The sequence below is a fragment of the Ascaphus truei genome, chromosome 17 (assembly GCF_040206685.1).
Source record: "Ascaphus truei isolate aAscTru1 chromosome 17, aAscTru1.hap1, whole genome shotgun sequence".
NCBI classification, from domain to species: domain Eukaryota; kingdom Metazoa; phylum Chordata; class Amphibia; order Anura; family Ascaphidae; genus Ascaphus; species Ascaphus truei.
Window position 1 is genome coordinate 36,732,450 of NC_134499.1, and position 26,527 is coordinate 36,758,976.

The 26,527-nt window shown below is 41.3% G+C and overlaps 1 protein-coding gene across 9 annotated transcripts in view; it reads right to left on the minus strand.

Annotated features, from left to right (window-relative positions):
• SLMAP (sarcolemma associated protein) overlaps nt 1–26,527 on the minus strand; it is a 92,727-nt gene that overhangs the window by 6,017 nt on the left and 60,183 nt on the right. For 7 of the 9 annotated variants that reach the window (XM_075574824.1, XM_075574820.1, XM_075574822.1 and 4 more), the window contains 9 exons: nt 14,195–14,254; nt 9,973–10,053; nt 8,834–8,893; nt 7,087–7,212; nt 5,762–5,836; nt 3,195–3,515; nt 2,515–2,632; nt 1,438–1,609; nt 548–682 (listed from right to left, as the gene is read on the minus strand). In XM_075574824.1, the coding sequence (XP_075430939.1) occupies nt 548–682; nt 1,438–1,609; nt 2,515–2,632; nt 3,195–3,515; nt 5,762–5,836; nt 7,087–7,212; nt 8,834–8,893; nt 9,973–10,053; nt 14,195–14,254 (1,148 nt within the window). The remainder of the gene's footprint in view (nt 1–547; nt 683–1,437; nt 1,610–2,514; nt 2,633–3,194; nt 3,516–5,761; nt 5,837–7,086; nt 7,213–8,833; nt 8,894–9,972; nt 10,054–14,194; nt 14,255–26,527) is intronic. The other 2 variants (XM_075574826.1, XM_075574827.1) reach the window with 1 other exon arrangement.

Genomic DNA, 26,527 nt, shown 5'->3' on the forward strand with positions numbered 1-26,527 from the left:
CTCATTTGTAGCCCAATAAACAGCCAGAGAGGTTGGGTTACCAATAGTTAGAAGCGTTTCAGTAATAATACATTGTCATCCAACTCCCGGGTGCCTGCTAACCGCAGTTGCACATTTAGATGTCGCAAGTTTAACACATTGAAGGTTAATTTAATCTGTGGTGAGATAATGAACATGATCATCATCCTTCATCCTTGGAATGACATGATTTCTACATTATACATGGTCATGTTTTATTAATTTTTATATAAGATGAGGACAATACTGTATGCATGATGCATTAATAACCATAGGAAATTGACGACAGATGGTCATTGTTAAGTTGATTGAGACAGGTCACCAAATTCCTGCCCAGAGATCAAAGAAACATTATAATTCCCTCTTCGATATGGGGTTAAATATTATTAACCAGGATTTTGAGTACTCGACAGACTCTCTTATATGCACTGTAGGACACATTACTGACGAGGATTTAGCAGCCTGCATAATCATTAGTATAAATGACATGTTCTACCTTAGGCTCAGACCCCGTACTGCGAACACTCACATTGTTTCCTTTATCCTGCAGCAGCTTGAGGTCATCTTTACATTGTTTGAGCTCCTCCATGGTCGTTTGTTTTTCCTGTTCAGTCCTTTCAAATGTCTCTTTCAGCTCTGAGAGTTTAGCTTGGGTGTTTTCAAACTGGACACAGGAGAGGAAACATGAGTAATACCAATAATGGACTGAACGCAAAACCGACAGTTTGAACTTCTATACCCTAGAACTGGGGCGGCCAACTTAAATCCTCAAGGGCCACAAACAGGTCAGGTTTTAAGGATATCCCTTCTTCAGCAAAGGTGGCTAAGGTGTTGACTGAACCACCTGTGCTGAAGCAGGGATTGCCTTAAAACCTGACCTGTAGGTAGTCCTTGAGGACTGGAGTTGGCCACCCCTGCCCAAGAAAATAGAACGGGGTAAGAGAAAATATAATGGAAGAGGAGGGAGCAGCATAAAACCAAGACCTTGGAAGGTGAATTCACTTTGATGTTGGTTGTTAATCCAGATCATGTGTTTTAACAGGGAAATCACATGGCAGATTACTATTTTGGCAAACATAAACAAACTGATGTACTGTAAAATAACCAGCTGTATGTCGGGAGGAAAGACTTCTGGTAGTTTATCTGCAGATGGCCGAGTAGCTACATTAAGGAGAGGGGATATGAAGTATTGCATATCTGATATCCTTCGGTGCAAAATTACTACTGCATGGCTAGCAGGAATGGCAGAATGCCAATATAGTTTGTGGTGCAATGTGTTGGCTAAATCTATTTTCTACCATTGTATCTTCCCCACACCTCTCCCTCAGCACGTGCAGGAGATTTGCCTGACACAGCCTTTACAATGAGCTTCTGTGCAGTAAGAGGAACATACCTAAAGTGCACGGTTTTTCAGCTTACCTCTTGCTGAACAATGTTGACTCGCGCCTCTGCTTCTTTAAGCTGAGTCTTTAAGTTAGCCGCGTCTCGCTGGTTGTGCTCTTTCAAGGAGCCCATCTGGTTTTCAAGCTCTTTGCGGGTAAATTCAAGGACACTAAGGTCATTGGTGAGCTCTAGAGATTGCTTCTGAGAGCTGCAATACAGAATGATCAGAAAGCCTTCAGAAACGGTTACAAACGTAGTGAAAATGTTTAGGGAATTGCCTCGCCAATTAGTAGAAGGATCTGACTTCAAATGATCACACTTTAAATTCTCCTTCCCGCTTCCTGGATAAGCAGCAGTGTGCTCCCTACAGACAATGGGCATGTGTACCAAGAGGAGCTTTGCCTCAGGACACGCTGAATTCACTTGGCGTCTTTCAGCGCAGGAAAGCATCCTGTAGGAAAGCATCCTGTGGGAAAGCATCCTGTGGGAAAGCATCCTGTGGGAAAGCATCCTGTGGGAGGGAAAGCTCTGCTTAAATATGATTGGGAGGCTGGGACTCGCTAAGCCACGTTGTGTGGTATCGCACCACGATCCGGCGTTAACCACTACTGACTTGAAATGCAGTAAATGCCATATTAAGGTGTGGTAGCCCACGCCACGGCTGAGGGAATCCCTGCCCAAGTGCCTTGTTCCCTTCATCGGCGAACATTTCGTGCACCACAAATCACGTGCTCAAAAAAGTACTACTTAAAAGGATCAGTCCCATACAGGATCGAAGCGAACTATTCAATGGATACAACTGCGGTGACTGATCAATAAACACAAAATACATTTATTCCTAAATGGCTCCTTTTCCGTCAATAAGTTTCTTCTGCGTGAAGTAAAAGAATATAGATTTATTATGTGTGTATCCGAATGCAGTGCAAGTATTGTATAGCACTTAGATAGTAAGCTCTTCGGGGCAGGGACTCCTTTTCCAAATGTCTATCTTTATGTATGAAGCGCTTATTCCTATTATGTCGCGTGTATTACTGCTGTAAAGCGCTGTGTACATGGCTGGCACTATATAAAGCTATACATACATCGATATGCAGCAGAATATTCTTTCCTTACCTGCGAAGCTCCCGCTCGATTCTCTGACACTCTTCACTCAACAAAGTATTCTCCTTTTGCAGAGAAACGCACTCTCCTTCCAGGGAACGGACACTCCGTCTCAGCTCCTCCAACTCCACTGGGGGGGGAGGGGGGAGTGTCAACTCTGCATGTCCAGTGCACACTGTACAATGCACTTACAGAACACATTCATATCATGGACCACTGGTTTTAGCCCACAAAGTATCTCACACCTATGTTTAATTTACTCATAAAATACTAGACGTAAATATAATGTCCTCCTACTATTTCATCTTCTTCTACAGATCTCTAAAGGAGTTAATATCCAGGCAGACATTCAATTTTCAGAGCCAGGGGCTTGGATTTACATAGTTACATAGTAGATGAGGTTGAAAAAAGACTTCCGTCCATCAAGTTCAACCTATGCTAAATTGAATTACTGTTTACAAAGGACATGCGCATTGTAAGAGGTAGCGGATTATTTTCCGAGACCATTAGTTCTGAAACAATATCACACACAGAAACGGATATTATATCGAGACTGTGACTTTGGACCCTTGCATACTAGTAGACTATTAATCCAAATGTAACCTGATCAAAGAAAGCTATATATACATAAACATATTGCCATATTATTTATATTTATTATCCCTGGCCTATGTGAACAGTGCTATAATTACCTTGGCATTGAGCAGATTCTCTCCTCTGCTGTTCCTCCCGTTCATTACTCTGAGCTTGGAAGCTGGCCTGCAGGCTGACAATTTCCTTTTCGTATTTGGACGCCGTTTTGCGCCAATGTTCAAGCTCAAACCGCACCTCCTGCAGCTCGCCCTGCAGCTCGGCTACGTCCGTGTCCCGCTCAGAGGCAACCTTCTCAGACACGTGCTGGAGGATGGCAATCTCTTCCTGAGCATTCGCCAGCTCGTCCCGAGTGCTAGAGATGTCGTTCTCCTTCTGCTCACGCAGGGACTCGATTTCTTCCTGTAACCTGTGCAGTTGGGCTAAATACACAAATACGGTGAACAATGGGGAATAGCCGCATTCTGCATGTGTCAATACTAACAGAATTACCACCTGGCTTCAGATCAGCACATCGCATTAAACTTATTCAGGTTTGCGGCAGGCTTATAACGCTTTGGCCAAAGGGTTTAACTAAATAACCCTTAATCATGATAAGCATTTTATTTTAGTCTAATTGTTAGGAGCGCAGGAATCGTTTGTGTTTTTCTATATGTAAGGCCTATCTTTTTACCAGCAGCAAACTTCTATAGGGAGGAGCGCGGTAATATGTCTTACAGAGGCAATAGATTATTACGGGAAGTCCCACTTAAAGCTGCAGACCAAGCAATATCCTACGTGTGTGTTAAAAAAAAAAAAAAAAATCAGTTCTGTACCATGAGAAAATACTTGCAGCATTTAAAAAAAAATTTTTTTTAAACAACTCTGAATAATTTTTTTAAATGTATTTTAATATAACAAGCACTTTGTTTCTATAGCAACCATTTACAAAGTCACCTCCCCTTCCTATTTTGAAACAGGCTCCGACACACATCTTTTTGTGCCCTGCCCTCTCCTTAGGAGTGCACCAATTACATTTAGTGACTGCCTGGTCACATGATCTTCCCCACAAAACTTTGCGTTCGGTCTGCTTCTGCTGCACCCACAGCCATTTAGTGAACCCCCGAGCTGAATCGTCGCCGATCGATCACAGGAGAACGGATTGATCGCCAACTTAGCTAATTACTTATCATTCTGTGGATTGTATTGATGCGCATATCAATGGGGGAAAAAATAAAATGACCAAAAAAAATAGCAGCTTGTGCTCCTGCTTTAACTGTGTCAATGTTTCCTTTATTAATGTATACTGTATACTTTTATATTTGGACAACGTTGTTAAAAGCAACAAGAAAAAAGCAAATCTAAAAATATGACAAAATGTATATACCCCCTTTAGAAATATAAGATCTCTTCCGCACAGACAAGTATGAAACCGGAGTTAGATAAACGTTGCACTGTATTTGCGCAGCGGAAATGCTATACAGCGCGCTATACAGCGGGATGTTTCTGGGGACAGGACCCCATCGTCAGGTAGAGTCACAGTGTAATGCTTGGGACCTGAAATAGGGGTCCTGTGCACAGAAATATTGTGCCACTGTATATCGCGCTGTCGCTGCATGAAAAGGAGTAAAATGTTTATTTAACTCAAGTTTGTGTGCAACAGACCTGGTTTCCACTCAATGGCAGAGGGATCGCGGCCTCTCCCCTGCCAGCACCATCACAGAGTTCCAGGCTGGTTGTTACAAGCCGTGTGCAGAAATCCTGACTTTTCCTTACTATCGGAGCTATACAATAGGAAGTCTAAAAATAAATAAATAAAGAGAGACATGGCCCCTCATACTTCATTTATGCTCAGGGGTACTCCGATTCGTGGTGTCACGTTTGATGCTTGACGTATTAGGATTCACGGCTAAGCTTTTGGCTTCTGCTTTCTTGAGCAGAACGAACCAGCCTCCTCCAATGCAAACAGGGATCAGTGCTTCAGGGACATAAATGACAATTCAACCCATTTCCAGCTTTTTGCTTGTTTGTATCCTATGACCCACGCTCATTTTCTTTGCTTTTATGGATGCTTTTAGGGGGTACCGGTATCGCTTGCAAGTTCAAAGCTCCCGCATCACACGGGCCAAAAGGAAGCCACACTGGATGATGTCACAATTTCCACTTGGCGCGGAAGCTTTGAAAAGTGGCCATTAAGTGAACCCTATTAGCGAGCCTGAGTGGCTACGAGCAACCCCTATGGAGGTCAGTAGCTCTGGAAGCAGGGGGTCCCCGGAGCTGAAATTAATGGGGTTCAGTTCTGGAGATACCCTGCTTCAATCCTATGTAAAACATAAAAATAAAGAGCCCCGCTTGGATTGGTGTTTTAATACGCGAGTAACAATGAGCAGCGGGCAAACGGGTAAACTCGCTATGCACGTGATCTTCAGGTAACTTAGCTGGTGTTATAGGAGGTAATCACAGTACTGAAATGGAGACCTTTTCTGGATTCAATGAAATGATTGACCAGGGGTGACCAACTCTAGTCAAGGGCCACCAGCAGCCTAGGTTTTAAGGGCATCCCTGCTTTAGCACAGGTGGCTCAATGAGTGGCTCAGTCTTTGACTTGGCCACAACCACCTGTGCTGAAGCAGGGATGTCCTTAAAACCTAGGCTGTTGGTGGCTACTCCTGTCACGACTATTGCATACCTTGAAGATGCTGTATTTGCCTAGTGGACTCATCAACATGCAGTCTGTTGCCTTTTCTTTCTTCTTCCAAAAGCGCTGCAATGAAATTAAAAATACAAAATGAAATACAAATGAGATTTATGCAACCCTACAAAAAGAAAAAAATGTTTGCTAATAACTTTCCTTATTTTTTATTTTTTGTCATCTACTTGAACCGTTCAAGTTCACTGTTAACGGTCAAATGTATCTTATATTAGTGACTTCAAAGCTTCATAGCAGAGGTGGCCAACTCCAGTCCTCAAGGGCTACGATCAGGTCAGGTTTTCAGGACATCCCTGCTTCAGCACTGATTGCGCCACCTGTTCTGAAGCAGGGATTTCTTGAAAACCTGACCTGGTGGGAGCCCTTGAAGACTGGAGGTGGCCACCTCCGCTACACAACTACCCACAAAATATCTATCAAAACATGTTTTTGAAAGTCGAAAATGGACTGGAGTTTAACTTGATGTTTAGAAAAACATCTCTAAAAACTGGATTATAACATAGAAAGGCCGCAGGGCTACGGAACCACCGGGGCTTTTAAAGAAAAGTTTAAAATGAGTAAGATTAAATAACAGACCACTTAATAAACACGTTATACAGAACTGCGAGTACAACATTGCTTAATTCAATTGCAAGTTTGAACCGCAGATTATCGACCCCTTGAAAACTGGATAGGCTTCGACTAAACATTCAGATTTTATATTTTCTTCTTTATTTTGCCATGAAATTACATTGAGATGAACGTTAAAGTGCAGCACAAATTAATGCTGATAATCAAAAACCAGGTCTGGTATAAAGTGCCCAGGATTAATAAATGTTAGTTGCATGTTACATACAAGCCATGGAGCAGCAGGGATATACTATGTTTTCTATCAGCAGTGTTCTGTCTCCTATGGCTATGAGACCTTTGCCATAGTTCTTGTCACTGTGGAAAGGAACTAGCTGTCATTTAAGCCTGTTGCCTTAGCAACCCCGTCTCTGGACCCCAAGATAATGGTATATTCCTAGATCCCTGGCACTTGGTATAGTCCTGCCTTATTTCCTGGTGTAAGCCTTTTGCATCAGTCTTATCAAGCTAGCAGCTAGTGGTCTACCCCAATATTGCTCTCCCTGTGAATGCATTATTTTTTGTCCTAATGTATGCATTCGCAAAGTTTCTATTAATTTCTGTTTGTTTTCATAATAAAGTTTCTCAGAAATTCAAAAAGGACTACTTGCATGGAGGAGACTAGTTTACCTGTCTGTCAAGTCTTACTTAGCCCCAGGGAGCATGGTACAGAACTTGCAGCAGGCTATGAATCTCACCTTGAAGCTCGAAGCATTTTTGTTTACTCGTTTTGGCCAACTCCTGGGCTGCTACCAGTTCCTTGTGAATCTGTTGAATTTCATGCTTTGTCTCATTAGTCCCCGATTGTGCATGATGCAGCTCATCTGGCACGAGAAAAAGGAGTTGTGTTAGTTTAAAATTTGAGCATACGAGAGTTATGTCTTTTGGAATCTGGAAATACTAAAAATAAAAAATTGAATGGACTACAAAATATCTGGAAATATTAAGTCAAACATGTCCCTTTACAAAGCATTAGTAAGACCAGACCTTGAATATGGAGTACAATTTTGTGCACCACTCCTTAGAAAAGACATTATGGAACTAGAGAGAGTGCAGAGAAGAGCCACCAAATAAATAAAGGGGATGGGCAATCTAATTTACGGGGAGAGGCTAGCTAAATTAGATTTATTTACATTAGAAAAGAGGCATCTAAGAGGGGATATGATAACTATATACAAATATATTCGGGACAGAACAAGGAGCTTTCAAAAGAACTATTCATCCCAAGGGCAGTACAAAGGACTTGGGGACACCCCTTCAGGTTGGAGGAAAGGAGATTTCACCAGCAACAAAGGAAAGTGTTCTTTACAGTAAGGGCAGTTAAAATGTGGAATTCATTACCCATGTGATGGCAGATACAATATATTTGTTAAAAAAATGGTTGGACATCTTTTTAGAAAGGAAAGGTATACAGGGATATACCACATAAGTAAACATGGGAAGGATGTTGATCCAGGGATTAATCCGATTGCCAATTCTTGGAGTCAGGCAGGAATTAATTTTTTCCCACCTATGAGATATCACTGGATGATATGACACTGGGGTTTTTTGTTTGCCTTCCTCTGGATCAATAAGGAAGTATAGATATAGGATACAGTATCTGTTGTCTAAATTTAGCATAGATTGAACTTGATGGACGTATATGTCTTTTTTCAAACTCATCTACTATGTAACTATGTAAAAAGTAATAAAACATCTAGTTAACCGTGGCAAGACCAAATGTTCATTTGTAACACCACTGTCACTTCTCTGCAGAATAAAAATACATAATTGATCTTGTATAAAGCTTAATAAAATACAGCGCAAGCTGTGGGTTCCATCTTATGAAGAGTAACCGAGACAGGAGAAGACCAGACTGCCACAGTAGGGAAGGAGAATTGAAGAACAGTAATGAGAGGGGGATAAGGTTTAACCAATTATTAGAGAAACAGTCAAAGGTGTGAGCCACAGCAATGGGTACAAGAGAGCCACGGAAGTGGGGAATCACCGTGGCACTAATTTAAGGAGTGGGGCGTTGGCTTAAGGAAGAATTTGCATGCATTGAAAAATATTCCCTGAAGAGGAAATGGATCCAGAGAGAAGTGTGAGCCATTTCAAAAGACAGTTGCACTGGGCAGAGAACTCAGGGAAGGAGAGGAGTTGGCGTTTGTTTATTTGGTTAGGAGTGTTCCTGCTGCCAATTTCAAATATTTCATCAATGACTATAAAATATTGCTCTGATTTGCAACTTACCCAGGGCAAATCTATTAACTATTTGCACTGTCTTTTCAATTTCTGAAGACTATATTTCAAATTCTTTATTTTGTGGTACTAGTTTGAGTCAATAAGCAACACCGCCTCTTGTAAAAAAAGCCAGACATTTATTTGTGATAATAAAAAAAAAGGGAAAATATGCACTGAAAGACATAAAATGAACTGTGAAAGAAATATAATTACTATGCTTACCTTTTAATACAGATACTTTATGAAGTGGTTCGTTAAGCTCTTGCTCATCCATTTGGCCGTCTGTATATAAAAAAAAAATATATAAATGAGAATAAATGAAAAATCGCTTGAAATGTAGCTTTTTATATGGTTTTTCTCCCTCCAGCAAAAAAGAGAGGTACATGAGAATTTTACCAGCTGGTGATAGGACCTGAAAATTGGTCATACCGTGAAGTGGCTGCAGGCTTATAATGCTTTCGCCAAAGGGTTTAACTAAATGACCCTTACTCATGAGCAGATTAGCACTGAAGTATTGTACTATACAATATGTTGTGTCACTTCGTATGTGGCTATGGGCCTTTCTGTTTTTGTTAGCTTCTTATATAATCAGGGTTTATGGTTCCAAGAGACCCCTGAACCCAGAATCGTTACTCAGTGACATTACGAGGCTTAGTAATTAGTCATTAGAGTTGGTATTGACATCACTTGTGCTTTGCATCTGCCTAAATCCTGCTGAATTAGGAGCGTCTCAAGCATTGGACGGACTCACTATTAGCCAGGTAAGACGAGTCTTCACATTGTACTAAAAGAACATACACCTCAACCCCTTACAACACTGTGCTTGGGGTCCAAAGAATCACATTGCGCAATAAGCGGATCGCGTTAGAAATAATGTGCAATTGTATGCATTGTACAATAAAGTATTTAAGACACCAATAATCGTGTTGTAAAGTATTCATAAATACGAAAATTGGGAGCCACGCTTGCATCGTGTTATAAGCGGATTCGCGTTGTAACGAGGTTGAGCTGTATTGTAAGTATGTACACATGTATGTATGTATGTATGCATGGCGAGAAAGAGCATGTAGAAGGACGGAGCACTCGCATTTATATTCTTATCCTGCTACGGGGGCTTGGAGACACCAAAGGTCTGCAGTAGAGAAGGAAAGGCAGCGCTCGAGTAGATATTTACAGGGGGTTTATGAAGTTTTGGTCTTCTACAGGGATTTTTCTCAAGATAATAAACTCCCTGTAAACACCCATGTGACCGCTGGTTTGCCTTCTGTACTGCAGAGAGAGACAGAAACACAAACACCCATCATTTTAATAACAGTAATTCACTAAAAGAACGATTATTTACACAAATGAAAAACACTCACCTGTAGTGTCGTCACTGCTTTTTTCTTTGCTTGGGCTGAGTGTGTCTGATAAATCTGTATCTTTCACTTCTGCCGGACTCTCTACAAAAACAGTAGAAATGCAATAACAACCAATCTCATTTGTAAGACGTTTATGTATCCAACGGCTTCCACAATGTAACCAAGGATTGGAAAGCAGGATTTGCACATGTACCAACGAGCACAAGGCTTCTCACTTCTTTATAAGGCTATTAGACCACAGATCCCATAGGCAGTGGTGACAGAGCTTGAACTAAGAGCTAGCAGCTGCCTCACTCGCATAACGAGGGCTTTTAATTAAAAGCACAGCTGTACTTCTGCCAGTTGGAATAAGACGACTCTTGCGTGCACTGTACAAAACAATCTACTCTAAACAGGATAACAGAATAATACAGACAATGCTGGGAGGCAAGCAGTCCTGAAAGATTACACAGGAGTCTAGCTCTTTTTCAGGAATAGTTTATTTTTTTAAATAATCTGTTAAAAAATGGATAGTTGAAAAGGTATATACAGTAAATGACAAGGATCCATAAAAATAGAAATATACAATTAATGCATATATCCTCTAAGTATACAGCATTTCCTGGCCGTTATTAGCGTAAAGCTCAACTCAACAGGGGCGTTTAAAAGGCAGGTGGTTTTGCCCGGCTTTTACTTTTATAGTTATACAGCAAGTTCACAAGATATTACATATGTTTGCTTGGGAGACTATCGCAGTTTTACCCATCATAATGTCAATGCTTCTCTTAGACCAGGGGCGGGCAACTCCAGTCCTCCAGGGCCACCAACAGGTCAGGTTTTAAGGATATCCCTGCTTCAGCACAGGTGGCTCAGTCTTCCACTCAGCCACCTGTGCTTAAGCAGGGATTTCCTTAAAGCCCGACCTGTTGGTGGCCCTTGAGTATTGGAGTCTCCCACCCCGTCTTAGATAGTTGTACTATTGTGTTATAATATGGGTATAACAATACATGGTCCTAAAAATAGTAAGTGTTTTTCATATTTGTAACATTATTTCTTCAAAAAGGGTACATAACATGATAATTGTTCATGCTCCAAAAAGATTTGCTTCATCATGGCGTACCATTCCCTGCACACTGCTGCCCCGTCACCACTCGTGGTCTCTTAAAAGGCTATTTTTACAAAAGGGTGACTCCTGCATAATGCTTATTAAAAGAAATAGAATGCATTGACACATCCTAAAAAAAAATAATCGCTCTGTAACGGAATACTTGTAAGACTATGTAATGTAATCGTTTGGTATTATCTGCATTCTTTGCCAAATAAGGGCTCTTATCTGTTAGTACAAGCCATGCCTAATATCTAAAGCAGCTGGAAAGGGACCACTGCCATCGATGCAACACATTGCACGTGTCCACAAACAGTGGAAAGGTCTAAATAAAAACAATCCATCTCCAGCAATGAGCGGAGTGATAAGTATTTAAAGTAAATAGATGGTCATTTTAATGGCAAATTATTCCCTGGAAAGGAGGCATTCTAAACCATAGCTGCCAACTGTCTTCTACCGTGTTTGTTTAGAGATCGAGGGGGACACGATCCGCTGCCACCTCGTTTTAAAGAAGCTGGGTCAGGGAAGATGGAGTAGTCATAGCACACAGGGGAGAAATGGAGACACACAAAACAAGACAGGCCAAAAAGACACATGGGACAAAGACTGAGAGGCAGAGGAAGGTACAGGCTGCGAGACACAGGAGGATGAGTGGGGGAAACAAAAAAGCTGAGAGCGCAGTGAATATGGGTAAATGGTGATCTAAAATTTGGGTGCACGGTACCGTGATTATCACCATTTAGGACCGCAAATATTGGATTTCTTTAAAAAAAATATATATATATATATATATATATATATATATACTGTTTTAATGTGCTATTCACCAGGAAACTCAGTACTAGAGCACGTATAGGAACTTAGGGAGGATAGAACTGGGACTATAGGAATTGTTACAGGCACAGTCCCTGCTCCGTGGAGCTTACAATCTATGTTTTTGATGCCTGAGGCACAGGGAGATAAAGTGACGTGCCCAAGGTCACAAGGAGAAGACACTGATTTCCACGCTTCACACTCGGGGGCCTAGTTTACAGCCACTCCTCCAGTACGATATTGGTGGTTAACGATAAACATTTTAACTTTAAGGAACAATTTGGTACATTTTGCTAAACAATTTAGAATGCTCTGTTGGCACTCGGGAAAAAAACGACCTTACGTTAGGGTTAATTCTATTCCCTAAGTAAAATCAAGTCATTTATGGGTTAGCTAGGGCAAAGTTATACTAACACTCCAGGGAACTCTGAAATGAAACACTTGTGAGGCAAAGGAGCACCGTTATTTAACTTTAAATAAATCAGAAACTATTACCCAATCAGTGTCTCCGGCATATCATGAGTGCATAACAGTTAACGGGGCAGCCTTATCATTTATACACAAGTGCTTTCCTCTTGCAGTACCATGTATGGGTAAAAACCATGGGTGCTCAAATCACTTTGGAATGGATTTCTGTGAAGGAGGAGTTAGCTGCAGCTAGCAACACAACAACCACACAAAGGACTGCCAACATTTGTGTCACTTTGGAAATGTTTAACCATCTGCATCCAGGAAGAAACCATCTACTGCAGTGGTGGTCAATTCCAATCCTCAAGGGCCACCAACAGGTCAGGTTTTAAGGATATCCCTGCTTCAGCTCCAAGACTGAGCCACTCATTCAGCCACCTGTTCTGAAGCAGGGATATCCTTAAAACCTGACCTGTTGTTGGCCCTTGAGGACTGGAGTTGGCCACCCCTGTCAAAGAGCAGAGCAATAAGCTGTATAAATAGAAATGAGATTCACAGGTCTGAATAATTTCATTCAGTTATATACAACACTAATATTTAATATTAATTTCAGGTTTTAAGGATACCCCTGCTTCAGCACAGGTGGCTCAATCAGTGGCTCAGTCAACGACAGCCATCTGTGCTGGTGGTCCCTGAGGACTGCAGTTGGCCACCCGTGGTCTAAACGAACTGCAAGATGTAAGTGGATTCCTGCAGTGCCCACAAATTAACCCCTCTGGCAGAGAAAGGGTTATGAGGTCACATGCAGCTAAAATGAGCATTAAAATGTCAAGTTAAATCCAATTTAAAAAAAACAATTAATCTTATGATGAGACTTTCAGGTTCATATTGTGTACGGCAGCATTCAGACATACTAAACACCACATTTCTGGTAATTAAACAGTTATGCGTTAACCATCCAGTCAATATTGGCCATAAAAGGCATGAAAAGCAGCTCCCGTCACTCAATGGTTTCATCGCATGACATCTAATTACTTCATGGATTTCTGTCGTTTAATTTACAAATACAGTTTTTTTTATTCATATGTTATTGATTTTGTAATATAGTCTTTAAACATACAGCAATGAGTACACACACACACACACACACACACACACACACACACAAAAGTGGGGGTGAGGGTATCGGGGAGGGAAGTACAGAAAATAGAAAATTAAGAGGGGGAGGTGGGGGGATCCAGGGTTTGTCAACTCCGATCAATGGTACCATTACATTGGTATGAATTAACAAAGATAAAAGCTTCAGAGGTGCAAAGTACGGTTCAGGTAAACCCGGGTAAGACTGTGTCCGGACCACACTATTCTGGTGGGTTACAAGGGCCCTACAGAATCTCTGGCAGGTTTTGATTCTATGTAATCGTGGCTGATTCAGTAGCCGTCCGCTGCCCTTTATAGGGGCGAGGTGGCACAAACAGGCTGCGGATAAGATTTAAAGCAAAACGGAGGAATCGGCCAGTGTCTGGGGCAGCTGAGCCTCGGATAATGGGATATATAAGCCATGGCTGCCACACCCTCTGGAACAGGAATCCTTGGAAAAGCTCGGGGTTCTTAATGGCTGCGTTATGAAGGAGTAAAACTTACATTTCAAAATGGCAAAATACAGAAAAAAAACAGAAATTGGTGCAAACTAGATATGGTGATTTTCCTACTGGTACCAGTTAAAAGCATGGTCAGCATAAACAACTCATTTGAACTGAACGATTAACTTGCAAAGTACATGTCAATAGAGATGCCGTCTCTCCACTAAGGATATGTGCTACAACTAGTGAATTGTACGGTGACAAAGCACTTACAACACACCCACTATAAAGCACATACAAAGAACCAGAGGAAAACGCACACATTTTGCCACTATACCTTTTAAATGCGGTGTTTCTTCCACAGCTTTGGTCAGGTGTCCCTCGTCTATAAGCTTGTCTGCCAAATAGACCAAACGTTAGCATGCAGAGTCAAATGAAACGCATTTCCTACAACACATGGAAGTAAAGCACATTCCATGACCTTATTTAAAGCAGGGATAAGGCCAGCCCCCTTCTAACATGTTTGATAGAAAACCTGGTATCAGAATGGTACTCAACCCTGGACAGGATTTCTGTTGCACAGCTATACACCACTATAAAACAAATATTCCACATTGTATCGACTCCTGGTCCGCCTGAGTTACTGTGCCAGGCAAATATCAAGGGCACGAGTGTGCAGTGGCATGATCAATTCCTTTGTATAAGGCAATGTATTTGTATATGTTTTAATTCCACTTTTGATCAACAAGCAATTTCCACATTTCTGACAAATCCCGATTGCAATTAAAAAATTAAAAAAAATCTTGAACATAATGTAGGCTAAATGTTCTCAGAGATGCAAACATTTACAATTCACATGAGAATCAGATTTTAACGAGTTACAAAGAGTAAACCTTTTTCAAAATGTGTATTTTTTGGTGTGATTTTGACAAGTAGACACTCAAATCCCTCTTTAGCCTCAGCCCAGAGCAACCACTTAAAGGAAAACAGACACCACATCATTGGGTTACAATTTCCACAGCCTTTAACAAATCAACCAACCGAAAAGTGTGTACTGGTCAGATGAGCACCGTACCAAAAGAAATCAAAACAATCTCAAACCAATTTGCTCTCTGCTGCTCCTGGCCCAATAACATCCAGTAAACCTCCCTTCAGGAAACCCCCAGGCCCACTGCTCCTTGCTGAAAGCAGAGACTGCCTCCATCAAATTCCACCATTAAACAATTGAAAACCGTAACCCATTGAACCTCTCTGACCAGTCCAAGTTCCTTCACAGCTGAGGCCAATCGACACCTCAAACTTGTCTTAAAGTGCCTCGAAGCCTCGAGGTCCACTCTGACTCTTCCTGTAAATTCATATTGAAGATATCAAGTGCAATCTGAGAGTTGGATACCATCCTCCCAGTGAAAATGATTCCCATTCTCCAACTAGCTGTGCCAAAGGGCTGCAATTCCCAATTCCCACTAGATCTGCCAAAATGCAGTTTAACTGCCTCTGGCATCTGGCCACTACTTTAACACAGCCACCTCATATGACAACCTGGGTATGATTTCAGACCAGACAAAAACTGCCAACAGAAATACTAGATTTCTAGAATACAAGATCCCTCCTTACGCCATTAATCAAGTTTACAGACATAACCTGACCCATATCATTCCCCTCAACATGAAGCATATAACGTCTGGTGCCATTTTCAAACATTTTTGGACATCAGGAAGAGTATGAATCCAGTGCATTCCATGTGGACCCACCCAACGTTCCCCTTGTAACTCCAGGAGTTTCCCATAAGGATGCGATTCAGCTCTGATCTGTCCGGTGGACATAAAAGTCCCCACAAACCCAAGCTCTGAATGTCCTTAAACCCGACAAATGAACACTAAACACAACCTAAAAAAATAAAATAAAACCCCCACCTCAAGAGAACTAGCAACTCAAAGTCTAACATACCTCTTTAAATGCCCAGATTTCCAGCTACTTATCATATGGATAACCATCTGTTCCAACCCCAGACCCCAACCTCCAAAGCCGCAAAGCAACAGGACAAAACCCCCTGTCCTAAGACAATTCCTGAAGACATTAACGAACTGGAATCTGGTAAGAAGGAGCCCATTTCCATGCACCAGAAGAGGACCTGAAACAGTCGGACACAAACCTGTATACTCATTTAGCAAATTGCCCCACCCCCTAACCTCGATCCACGCCCCTCTACTCAGCTGATCTGTAAGATCAGTGTAAGAGGAACATAAACCGAAATTCCTTTAAACTAATATCCTCTCACTGAAGCACTAATGAGTTCGTCTACACGCAAAAGCACAGAAGATCAATACAAAAGCAGCACTTAACTTCTATTTGAAAGTTGAAAAACAATCCTGCTCCAGTGAACTAAATAATAAGTCCAGCATGGCTGGCGTAAAATGATCCCACTTATCCTTAGACACCACTCTTCCTACAGCTGGCCAACAGCTTATTTCCAGAAATTGCTTGGTAAAATACCTGCACCCCAATTCCCCCCCCAAAAAGGATATCGCGGCTAACAAACGCTCTACCAGGGTGACTGAGGCATTGAAGCTAAATATGGTAAAACAGGGCTCAAAAAACATCATTCTCAGTAGGATGAATAAATCGGTCTTCTCCTCTTCCTTCCCACCCCACCCCCGTAGTGACATATACCTCACTGCATCCAAGACCACAACACCCTGGAGTTTATTTAGTGTAGAGCCTACGTATTTCCAGGTGGCACTGCCACCACCAGTTTCTTCCGACATGTTTTACTCAATCTTTTGTTATCGGAACAATTTATACATTTGTACTGTATATGGCACCAAACAAATATCCACATCAGATAAATATACTGATTTGAAACCCTGCTTCTCCATTTTATTAATTTTCTCAAGAGCAACAGGAAAGAAGGATAGGCATCATCCCCACAGCTAGGACCCGCAATCCCAGTTCTGCCTTCTTAGTCTCCCGCTGTCCCTGGCAAGCAGTTTAAGTAGGGGAGTCACTAACTACCTCTTAGTGGAGCTGTCAAGAATTCCCAGCAAAGTAGAACTCATTTCTGCAGAACAGATTCCAAGTATCATCTTAGGCCGCGCTTATAGTGCAGACGATGCAACGTCGCCCGAAAACAAATACATTGCCGCCGCGTGCGCTTATTGTGCGCGCGACGGCGACAAAGCGACGGAGCACCATCACAGAAACTGGAAGCCGGCAAAATGTGATTTTTCAAGGGCTGTCGCGTCACGTGGCGGCCCTTGAACAAATCAAATTGCTGGAAACCTGCGACCCCGCCTCCCGGCGAAACAATTTTCGCCAGTGGCGAAGGGTGACGTCACCCGCCATGTCGCCATCGCCGGCACTATAGGCACGGCCTAAGGTAGGAGAGGCCAACTCCAGTCCTCAAGGACCACCAACGGGTCAGGTTTAAGGATATCCCAGCTTCAGCACAGGTGGCTCAATCAGTGGCTCAGCCAAAGACTGCTCCAGCACAGATGGCTCAATCAGTGGCTCAGTCTTTGACTGAGCCACTGATTCAGCCACATGTGCTGAAGCAGAGATATCCTTAAAACCTGACCTGTTGGTGGCCATGGACTGCAGTTGGCCACTCCTCGTCTAAGGGGTCCACTGACTAAAGTGCAATAACCATTACAGAAGTGAATGGCGATTAACAACTGATATTAGCTATTGTCATTTACAGAAGATGGACCCAATAATTATCTTAATACGGACAATGGGTGTCCGAAAATGGAAAGTGAAATAACAAAAAGGCACAGTCCAACTTAGACGGTAAAATAACTACACAAACTGTGTTCTGGTTTGACAGATAAAACAAGAGCACTTCACAGGGAAATCTAGATTACCGCTACATTGTTTCGTGAAGTAGCTATGACCCCAAATGTAGCACACAAAAAGCAACAGTGTGTGTCAAATGTGTATGCTTCGTTAATGTGATTTCACAGTTCGACTTTCCACCTAATATTTGTAATCCTGTTAATCGTTATGAAACAACTGGTACGAGATGAAATGTAGACGGCATGACATGGTGAATGTTTGGAGTTGCCAAGGAGGACTGCATCTTTAGGATATGTTACTTCTCAGGACAAGTGTTTTGCAACAGCATATGTTAAAGACTTCTTAGGAAAATATTTGGCATCGCACCTTATTGTTTTTGGATGAAATACACAGATCCATTAATGGTCAAAAATGATGAGCCTGCTTAGCATGGATTTTCTAAACACTGACACAGAATTTGCCATTAATTTGAACAATTCTATGTTACCCACGTTTTGTTTGAGGAGGTAGCGCTAGTCAGCTTTTTCTCTAGCGCTATGTTATATAGTGTAGTAAATGAGGTTGAAAAAAGACATACGACCTTCAAGTTCAACCTATGCTAAATTTAGACGACAGATACTTTAACCTATATTTGTTCTTACAGTATATTGATCCAGAGGAAGGCAAACAAAAAACCCCAGTGACGTATCATCTAATGATATCTCATAAAGGGGAAAAATAAATTCCTTCCTCACTCCAAACATTGGCAATCAGAGTATTCCCTGGATCAACATCCTTCCCATGTTTACTTATTTAGTGTATCCCTGTATACTTTTCCTAAAAATATGTCCAACCTTTCTTTAAAGATATGTAGATATGTAGATATACTGTGTGGCAACAGTGCTATTGAAACTAATATTCCGAATAACACAGATATATATCGTCATCTGAGGAACAATGTCACGTGCGTCACAATGTCTGTACATGGATAAATCAGAGCATTAAAGATTTCATAAGTACTCTGACGCTATCATGCTGCTCTGATTAACATATCGCATTGTACACCTGCCTAACTCTTCGGCACAACTATTCCATGTCATACAATTGGGCTGATGTATTAAGATCAAATGTGATCATTGTTGTTTTTGTATGTCAACATTTTAGCGCTAAAAAGTAATAAACACAAAATGTGCGTTGTATGAAGGTCGTTATGCGACTTTATACACTTAATGAAATATGACAATGCACATTCACAAACAAAAAGGATCAGCATTATCTCATTTAATATTGTGTCACACCTACATATCACCGTTGTTGAGGAAAAAGTAATTAACTACACTCTTTGAGTACCGAGGAAAAGCCGATTAAATGTTCTTTTTGACAGGAAAAAAAATCTGTATTTAAAAAAGGAATGTATTTTGATATGACAAGTTCTGAAGATTTGGTTTCTTTAATTAGTTTTCCAATAGAAATGAAGAAATTTCATGTCAGGAAATGCATTTTGTGCTTTTTTTTTTTGCCAAAAATGCACTTAATGAGTTTTACCTCTACAACGACGAATTGGGCCATTAAAAAGTTTTCTAGCACTTCCACATTTGACAATCCAAAGATATTTCATATTATTTAAAATGAACAATCCAAATGTAATCCTGAAACGATCTCTGAACAGCATAGAAGAAAATATACACAGTGCATGCCGCTTCAGCGGCCGATCAGTTGGGAGCGCACACCACAGAAAATAATTGGGCAGTAATTCTAAAAGGTGCAGCGATCAGAACGCAGTTACTCAAACGTCTGCTATAGCAGCACTCCGGAGCACGGGGAAAACAGAAAAAATACTAGATGTTACATAAAATAAGGGGAACATTTAACAAGAGAGGTTTGGGACCTTGCAAGTGAAATATCCAGCTGAAGCCTTCAAGTTACTAAAAAGTTACCCACAAGCCAAGCTAGTGAGACGGTTATAGTAACTTCCACTCATTCATTCAGCCCATCACCTGCTCTCTCTAGGGAAGCTGGTCTTTTCAAAGTGGTGATATATAATACCCTAAAGCGTTGGGGTGTCTATTACATTACAGGCTCTCAACTTTTTCACTTTCCATCCTAGACATCTGCTTCCAAGCTTTAGACTTCTCTCTATAATGTCTTCATCAAGACTCCCCTCCCCCAAACAAACTTATACACTAAAAATTGGTGTTGGAATGGTTCGTTGCGACAAAGTGCCAAGTTACGATTTCTGTTAGCTGCACAACATACTGAGCTGGACACATCGTGCACCAAAGAATCCCGATGAATCATAGCATGGGAAATCCGAAACCAAGGGACTTATCAGTGACGCACAAATAGACATGAGCCCTAGATCATGGTCGCTGCTCAAGTCAACTGGCTAATTATCCCAGGTCGTAAAGAAACAAAAAAAGGCAGAGGACGAGACCCTCACACAAATGACTCTATAGAAAGAGTAGGAACACAAATGTAGAGGCTATGCCTTCAGACAGAGGATAAGGGCATACATAGATATAGTGAAACGCTGGGCATCACAATTACTTGCACAGAATGAACTATGGGCTAGATGACCATTTGCTGGATAATTCTGAGCTCGGTCTGACACCAGGGATACAATTAAGTTAATTACTGAATGGTTTCACATTAACTGCAACTCCACAATACATATTACCAAGTGGGACAGCATTGAAGGGAGTTGGAGAGAAAAGGGATGATCAGTTCAGTGCATTTGCAAGCCAAAAATCTCTTTGCATGTTATCAGCCATCATGTTAATCTGATTCAGCATTACAACCCCCAAGCAATGTGTTACAGCCTTCTGACTTAGAAGGGGGCTTCCCTGGATCCTAAAGCGGCAATCCATGCCGTTGTTTCCTTTCTTTCATTGTTTTACGTTGGATTGAAGCAGGAGGTCTCCGCAGCGGAACCCCATTAATTTCAGCTCCGGGGACCGTGGTAGTAGTAGTAGGTGCAGGTAGCGGCTCCAGGGTTCACATTATCAATGGTTTTCAAAGAACCAGCAGCCTGTGGGCCAATAGGAAGCCGTGATGTCACCCGGTGCAGCTTCCTATTGGCCCATGTGATGCGGGAGCTTTAAAACTGCAGAGAGATACTGGCACCACCTTCCTAGGTATCTCTGAAAGCAGGAGGTCCCCAGAGCTGACATTAATAGGGCCCAGATCCAAAGATCCCCTGTTTTAATCCTGTATTGAAGAATGAAAAAGAAAAAACGGGGGAAGAAATAAAAAATAAAAAGACGACAGGATTGCTCCTTTAACACTGCATAACTTCTAGAATTGCCCACATTAGCCTCATTCTCACTAATATTGCCCCAATTTCACAGTCTGTGTCTATGGACTTCTGTCCCTTTCCTGCTATAAAGTATAAATATCTGGGCGTTATGCAAACTAGAAGAATATTTAACTTTATACAAATTGCTTATAAAATCGGACAATTGCAACCAACATGACACGATACGGACAATGAAAGTGCTTGTTTTACGACATAAAAAAACAAGTGGTGTGATGAATGACCTATACTTTCTGTGGCATTGAATGAACTGATGGATAAAAGGACAGTCCCCACCACTCTTTAAAAGAAAGTGTTCTAACGAAAGAAACGCCTTTAAGTCCATGCATCCCCCTGCTTCCTCAATACATCAGCACTATAGCTCACAGGCTCCTGAGCACAATTACCTGCTGTCGGCATACTACACCACTACGCCGCAATTCATGTAACAACTCTGTTACAGTTCATCACAATTTAATTGTGTGGAGTCAGGAAGGAATTAATTTTTCCTCTATAATGGGGTTTTTTGTTTGCCTTCCTCTGGATCAATAAGTAAGTATAGATATAGAATAAAGTATCTGGTGTCTAAATTTAACATAGGTTGAACTTGATGGACGTACGTCTTTTTTCAACCTTATCTACTATGTAACTATGTGATTCTAAATAGGTCTTTGGTTTGGGAAAGGAAATGCTTGGTATAATATTTAAACCTTTCAATACTGGAGAGGACAGTAACCCTTTGTAATACCAAGTAGCAGAAACTTTGGAGGGAAGATTCATAATATGCCTTGCTCAAACCTTTAGTTGCTGCGGTAGATTATAAATCTATGTAGTTGCTACAGCATGTAGCATGACCGAGATTTGAAAACACTAAATATATGTCTCCACTGCATATGGAAGCCAAGAACAACTGAACACTATGGGGGAAACGTTGGCCTTCACTTGGCTTCAAGTGGTCCCCCAAATTTAATTAGTGGAACAGTAACTGGTTTCATGTCTCTCCACCAAAAAAAGAGGTTAAAGAAAGCATCTTGTACAGGTGCAGTTTCCAGTCATTAAACAAATCTAATGACCACGTGTAGCTGTGACACAAATAGTAGTAACGCATGTTAGCATATCGCTCTGTGCTTGTGAACGAGAACGGATAGTTTGTAGCAGCTTGTAACTGCTGGAGTCAGAAGGATTCTTGGCTCACCGTTCCTTAAATTCTGCTTCTAAATTAGACTGTGTGGTTATGCTGCACCCACTAAGTCTGGTCAAGTTAGCAGTGACCTTTGCAACAAAGGCATTCCACACCCTACTGTGTACTGGACAACAGATGGAATAGCCATACAACAAGGAATATATATATAATATTAAATATAAATGAACTGAAATCTGTTGGGCTAGAATGATGACACATAAGCATGTGCTTCATTAAACAAGAGGAAAATACTTTCCTCCCAACATATGCTGCCCTTTTCTTCCCCCTATTGCATGGGATTCTACAGCAGTTCTGTATTGCTGCTTATTTGATACATTAAGACAGGGGTGAGCAAACTTTTTATGCCGAGCCCCCCTTTTTATCCATGAAATTTCTCGGGCCCCCCCTGCCTAATGTAATCAAAATCACATTAAAAAAAAACCTTTATTAAACGGTATACAATGTAAATACAAATATGTCTAAGGCCGCGCATAGAGTGCCCGCGACGGTGACGCTAGCGAAAGTTGTATTTCGCTTTGCGGCGGAGTGGGCAACCAGGCCATTGATTGGTTCAGGCGACAGCCCCTGAAAAATCAAATATTGCCGGCTTCAAAAAATTGCGTCACCACGTCACGCTTACTATAAGCGCACGAGGCGGCGGCGACAATGCATTTGTTTTCGGGCGACGTTGCGTCGCCGGCACTATAAGCACAGCCTAAATACTTACATACTTCAACAGCTCGCTCTTGCAAAATTAGGCTGCGTCCACGCTGCCGCGGAGAGCGGTGACATCACCAACTCTCGAAGCATGAGCACAGGGTGCCCTGCATAATTTTGCAAGCACGAGCGGGGAAATGTGTACACTTTTTTAAATTATTTCTGTACATTCATAGTATGATTGATATAGTGGAAGCCTACCCATTCACTTGCAGAGGATCTCAGCGAAGCAGGTTGCCAGCGGAGGAGAGCAGGAACACAGCGCTATTGCAGGGCAGACACCGTAAGGAGGGCACAACCAACAGGCACAGCACACACACAATCACAATCACAACACACAGTCACAACACACAGTCACGACACACAGTCACGACACACAACACTCAATCACAACACCCACACACACTCAGACAGACAACCAACAGGCACAGCACACACCACACACTCAATCACAACACACACACACTGCAGTATATAATTATATATACATATACATACATATATATATACATACACATATATACATACACACACACATATATATATATATACACACACATATATATATATATATATACACACACACACACACACACACACACATATACATATATACACACACACACATACATACACACACACATATATACATATACACACATATACATATATACACATATACACACACACATTCACATATATACACACACACATATACATATATACACACACAGATATATACATATATACACACACATATATACACACATATATATATATACACACACACACACACACACACACACACACACACACACATATATATATATATACACACACACACACACATATATACACACACACACATATATACACACACACACACACATATATATACACACACACACATATACATACACACATACATATATATATATATATATATACACACACACACACACACACACACACACACACACACACACACACACACACACACACACACACAGTGGGTGGGGGGAGGGAGTAACTATGCCTGCTCAGGTCCCCCCATGTGCTGCAGAAAACGGGCGGGTAACAGACAGGAGGAGGAGGGCTTGTCTGCGTGCAGGGAAAGCCCCGCAGCAAGGCCCCGCCCCCTCTGCAGGCAGACACAGCATAGAATTAGAAGCAGCCTCAGCACGGAGCTTCTGGCCGCCGTGCACAGCTCTGCCCGCCCCCAGGTTTCCCCGCTCGCAGCCCGCGCCCCCCCTACATAATCTTGCGCCCCCCGAAGGGGGCGCGCCCCCAGTTTGCGCACCGCTGCATTAAGATACTTGGTGAGACCAAAAGCAAAATGCAAGTCCTTCATTATTAATTTTGAGTGCTGATACACTTCACTTTGTGTATTCTTTATTCTTATACAGAATTAATCATTTCAGTTCTTCAAAAAAAAAAAAATGAAACAAATGGTTAAACAATGGAATCAATACAAGTGTACATTATACTGTTATAAACAGTAACAAGGCGAGAGTAGCCCCTGGTCAAGACAACTGACAAAACAACCACATAAAACAAGTGTGCATATACAGTATAACTCAGTGCATGTAGAGAGAAAGGCTTTTGGAGAAAATGCAATATACAGTATGCAGCACTAAATTAAGCGGGTATACATAGGAGAACTGGACTGACAGTGGTGTAACAGTACCCCACACAAGACATTACACCCTCAGTTGACATCCATGGCTTGAGTTCTGCATCCCCTGAACCCAAACTGTGTTTGATGCTATTGGCCTCTCTGCCAAAATTGATTGTACTGTACATATTAAAGCTGCAGTTCAGTCAATATCCTGCATGTTTGTTTTTTTTAATAAATCAGTTCTGTAGTAAGAAAAAATACTTTTAGCATTTTCTGTTTTTAAAAAAACAACTTTGAAAGACCAATTTTCTTGTATTCTATTTTAACAGCCATTTGCTAAGGCACTGCCCCTTCATGTCCTGTCACAAGCTCTGGTACACCCCTTTGTCAGCCCTGCCCTCCCTCTAGCACTTGTCAGTTCAGGATTGCTCATGAATATTCATGAGCTTCCACTGCCAGTCAAGCAGATTATAAACAAATGCCAGCTTTTAATATGTCACCAAATTTCGACCTATCAATACATGGAAAACGAATTGACCTGCAGCTATACAGTTCTTTAGGTAATTAGAAATTGCACACATGAAACTATTGAAGTAAAAAAATAAATGTAAAAAAAATAAAATAAAAAAAAGACTGAACTGCAGCTTTAAAGCCATCTGCTTCCAGTCTCAAGTGTCCAAGTCTTGCAAAACCCACAGTTACAAAGTTCAGAGCACCACACCTTTTGGCGCAAAGTATATCAACTCGTTTCAGACTTTCAAGATAAACAATTTACATTTTTAATTATAGGTATCATAAAAAAACAAAAAACAAGATTATAAAGTGAAAAAATACGTAGAAAAATGTGGAATTTCACAAGAGTGAAAAGGGTCCACAGAGTTGCATTTGAACACAGGGTTTCTGTATAACCGCATGACGACACCGATATATTGCTTACACAAAATATTACCCATTTCAGTTCCCAAAGCTGCTTTTGGAGAACTGTATTTACAGACAACAGGTACAGATCAGAATTTTGAGACAAAGCTGTATTAGCCTCAACTCCTCCCTGCAAAGCTGGCACAGTGACTAGCTCGGACCACCCCGCCTATGCTTCAGCCACACTATCCCCTTTCGGAAATGTATCTACAAGCCAATGTCTTGCATTTGATCTCATGTGACACGTATGACGAGAATCACAGATGCTGCAGTGTATTGCAAGTCATCCGCAATTCCACCGGGATCTATTTCATTTATTTCACATTTTTTTCTAACGCGATACACGCCAAGAAACGCAGCAGTAGGACACCGTATCTGGCCAAGGAGTCGTGTAGCACTGCCATTGTGCTGTTTCAGCCACAGTATTTTGCTGCCAAGAACCGCCTGATGCTACGACACCGCAATCTTTGCCACAGCACTAAATCAATCGCTGTCAAACGTACTCCTATGGGACACTAGCCTGACCGAACACAACCCAGCAATATTCTATGTATATGTAGCTGCATTCCCCAGGTGTTTTCTACATCATTGTATTTCCTTAAATCTCTGGCTCAGGATTCCGTGACAAATCGGGGAGAAGACCCATTCCCAAATAACATGAAGTTAATAAGTGAAAGAGAAAGCTTCGATCAGCCATTAGGACTACATAAGGATACAAGCTAAAGACTCGCACAAATGCTTTTCACAGCAGCAGAGGACCTTAGTAAGACTTCAGATGTCTCACATTTTAATCTTCTCTGTTGTCTATTAATTGTCTGTTAAATATGCCTATAACATATTGTCCCCAACTGGCCATGAAATCTCTAAATTTAACGTGTAGCGATGTATTGTCAATATACGTCTGAGTCCAGAACATAACTGACAATGAGAAGCAACTGTGATCCTGGTAAAACATTTTTATAAATAAAATAAATAGTAATACAACTAGGAAAATAAAAAAGGTTTGGTAGGAGATAGGTACCCCTTAAAAATCTGAAACGGACAACTAAAAAACAAGCCCACAATTCATTTTTTTTTTAAATACATTCCACGCTAATTTGAGCATTTTTTTAATGCAGAACCCTTTGCATAGAAAAGCATACACTTATTCAACAAACTATGTAACAAAAGT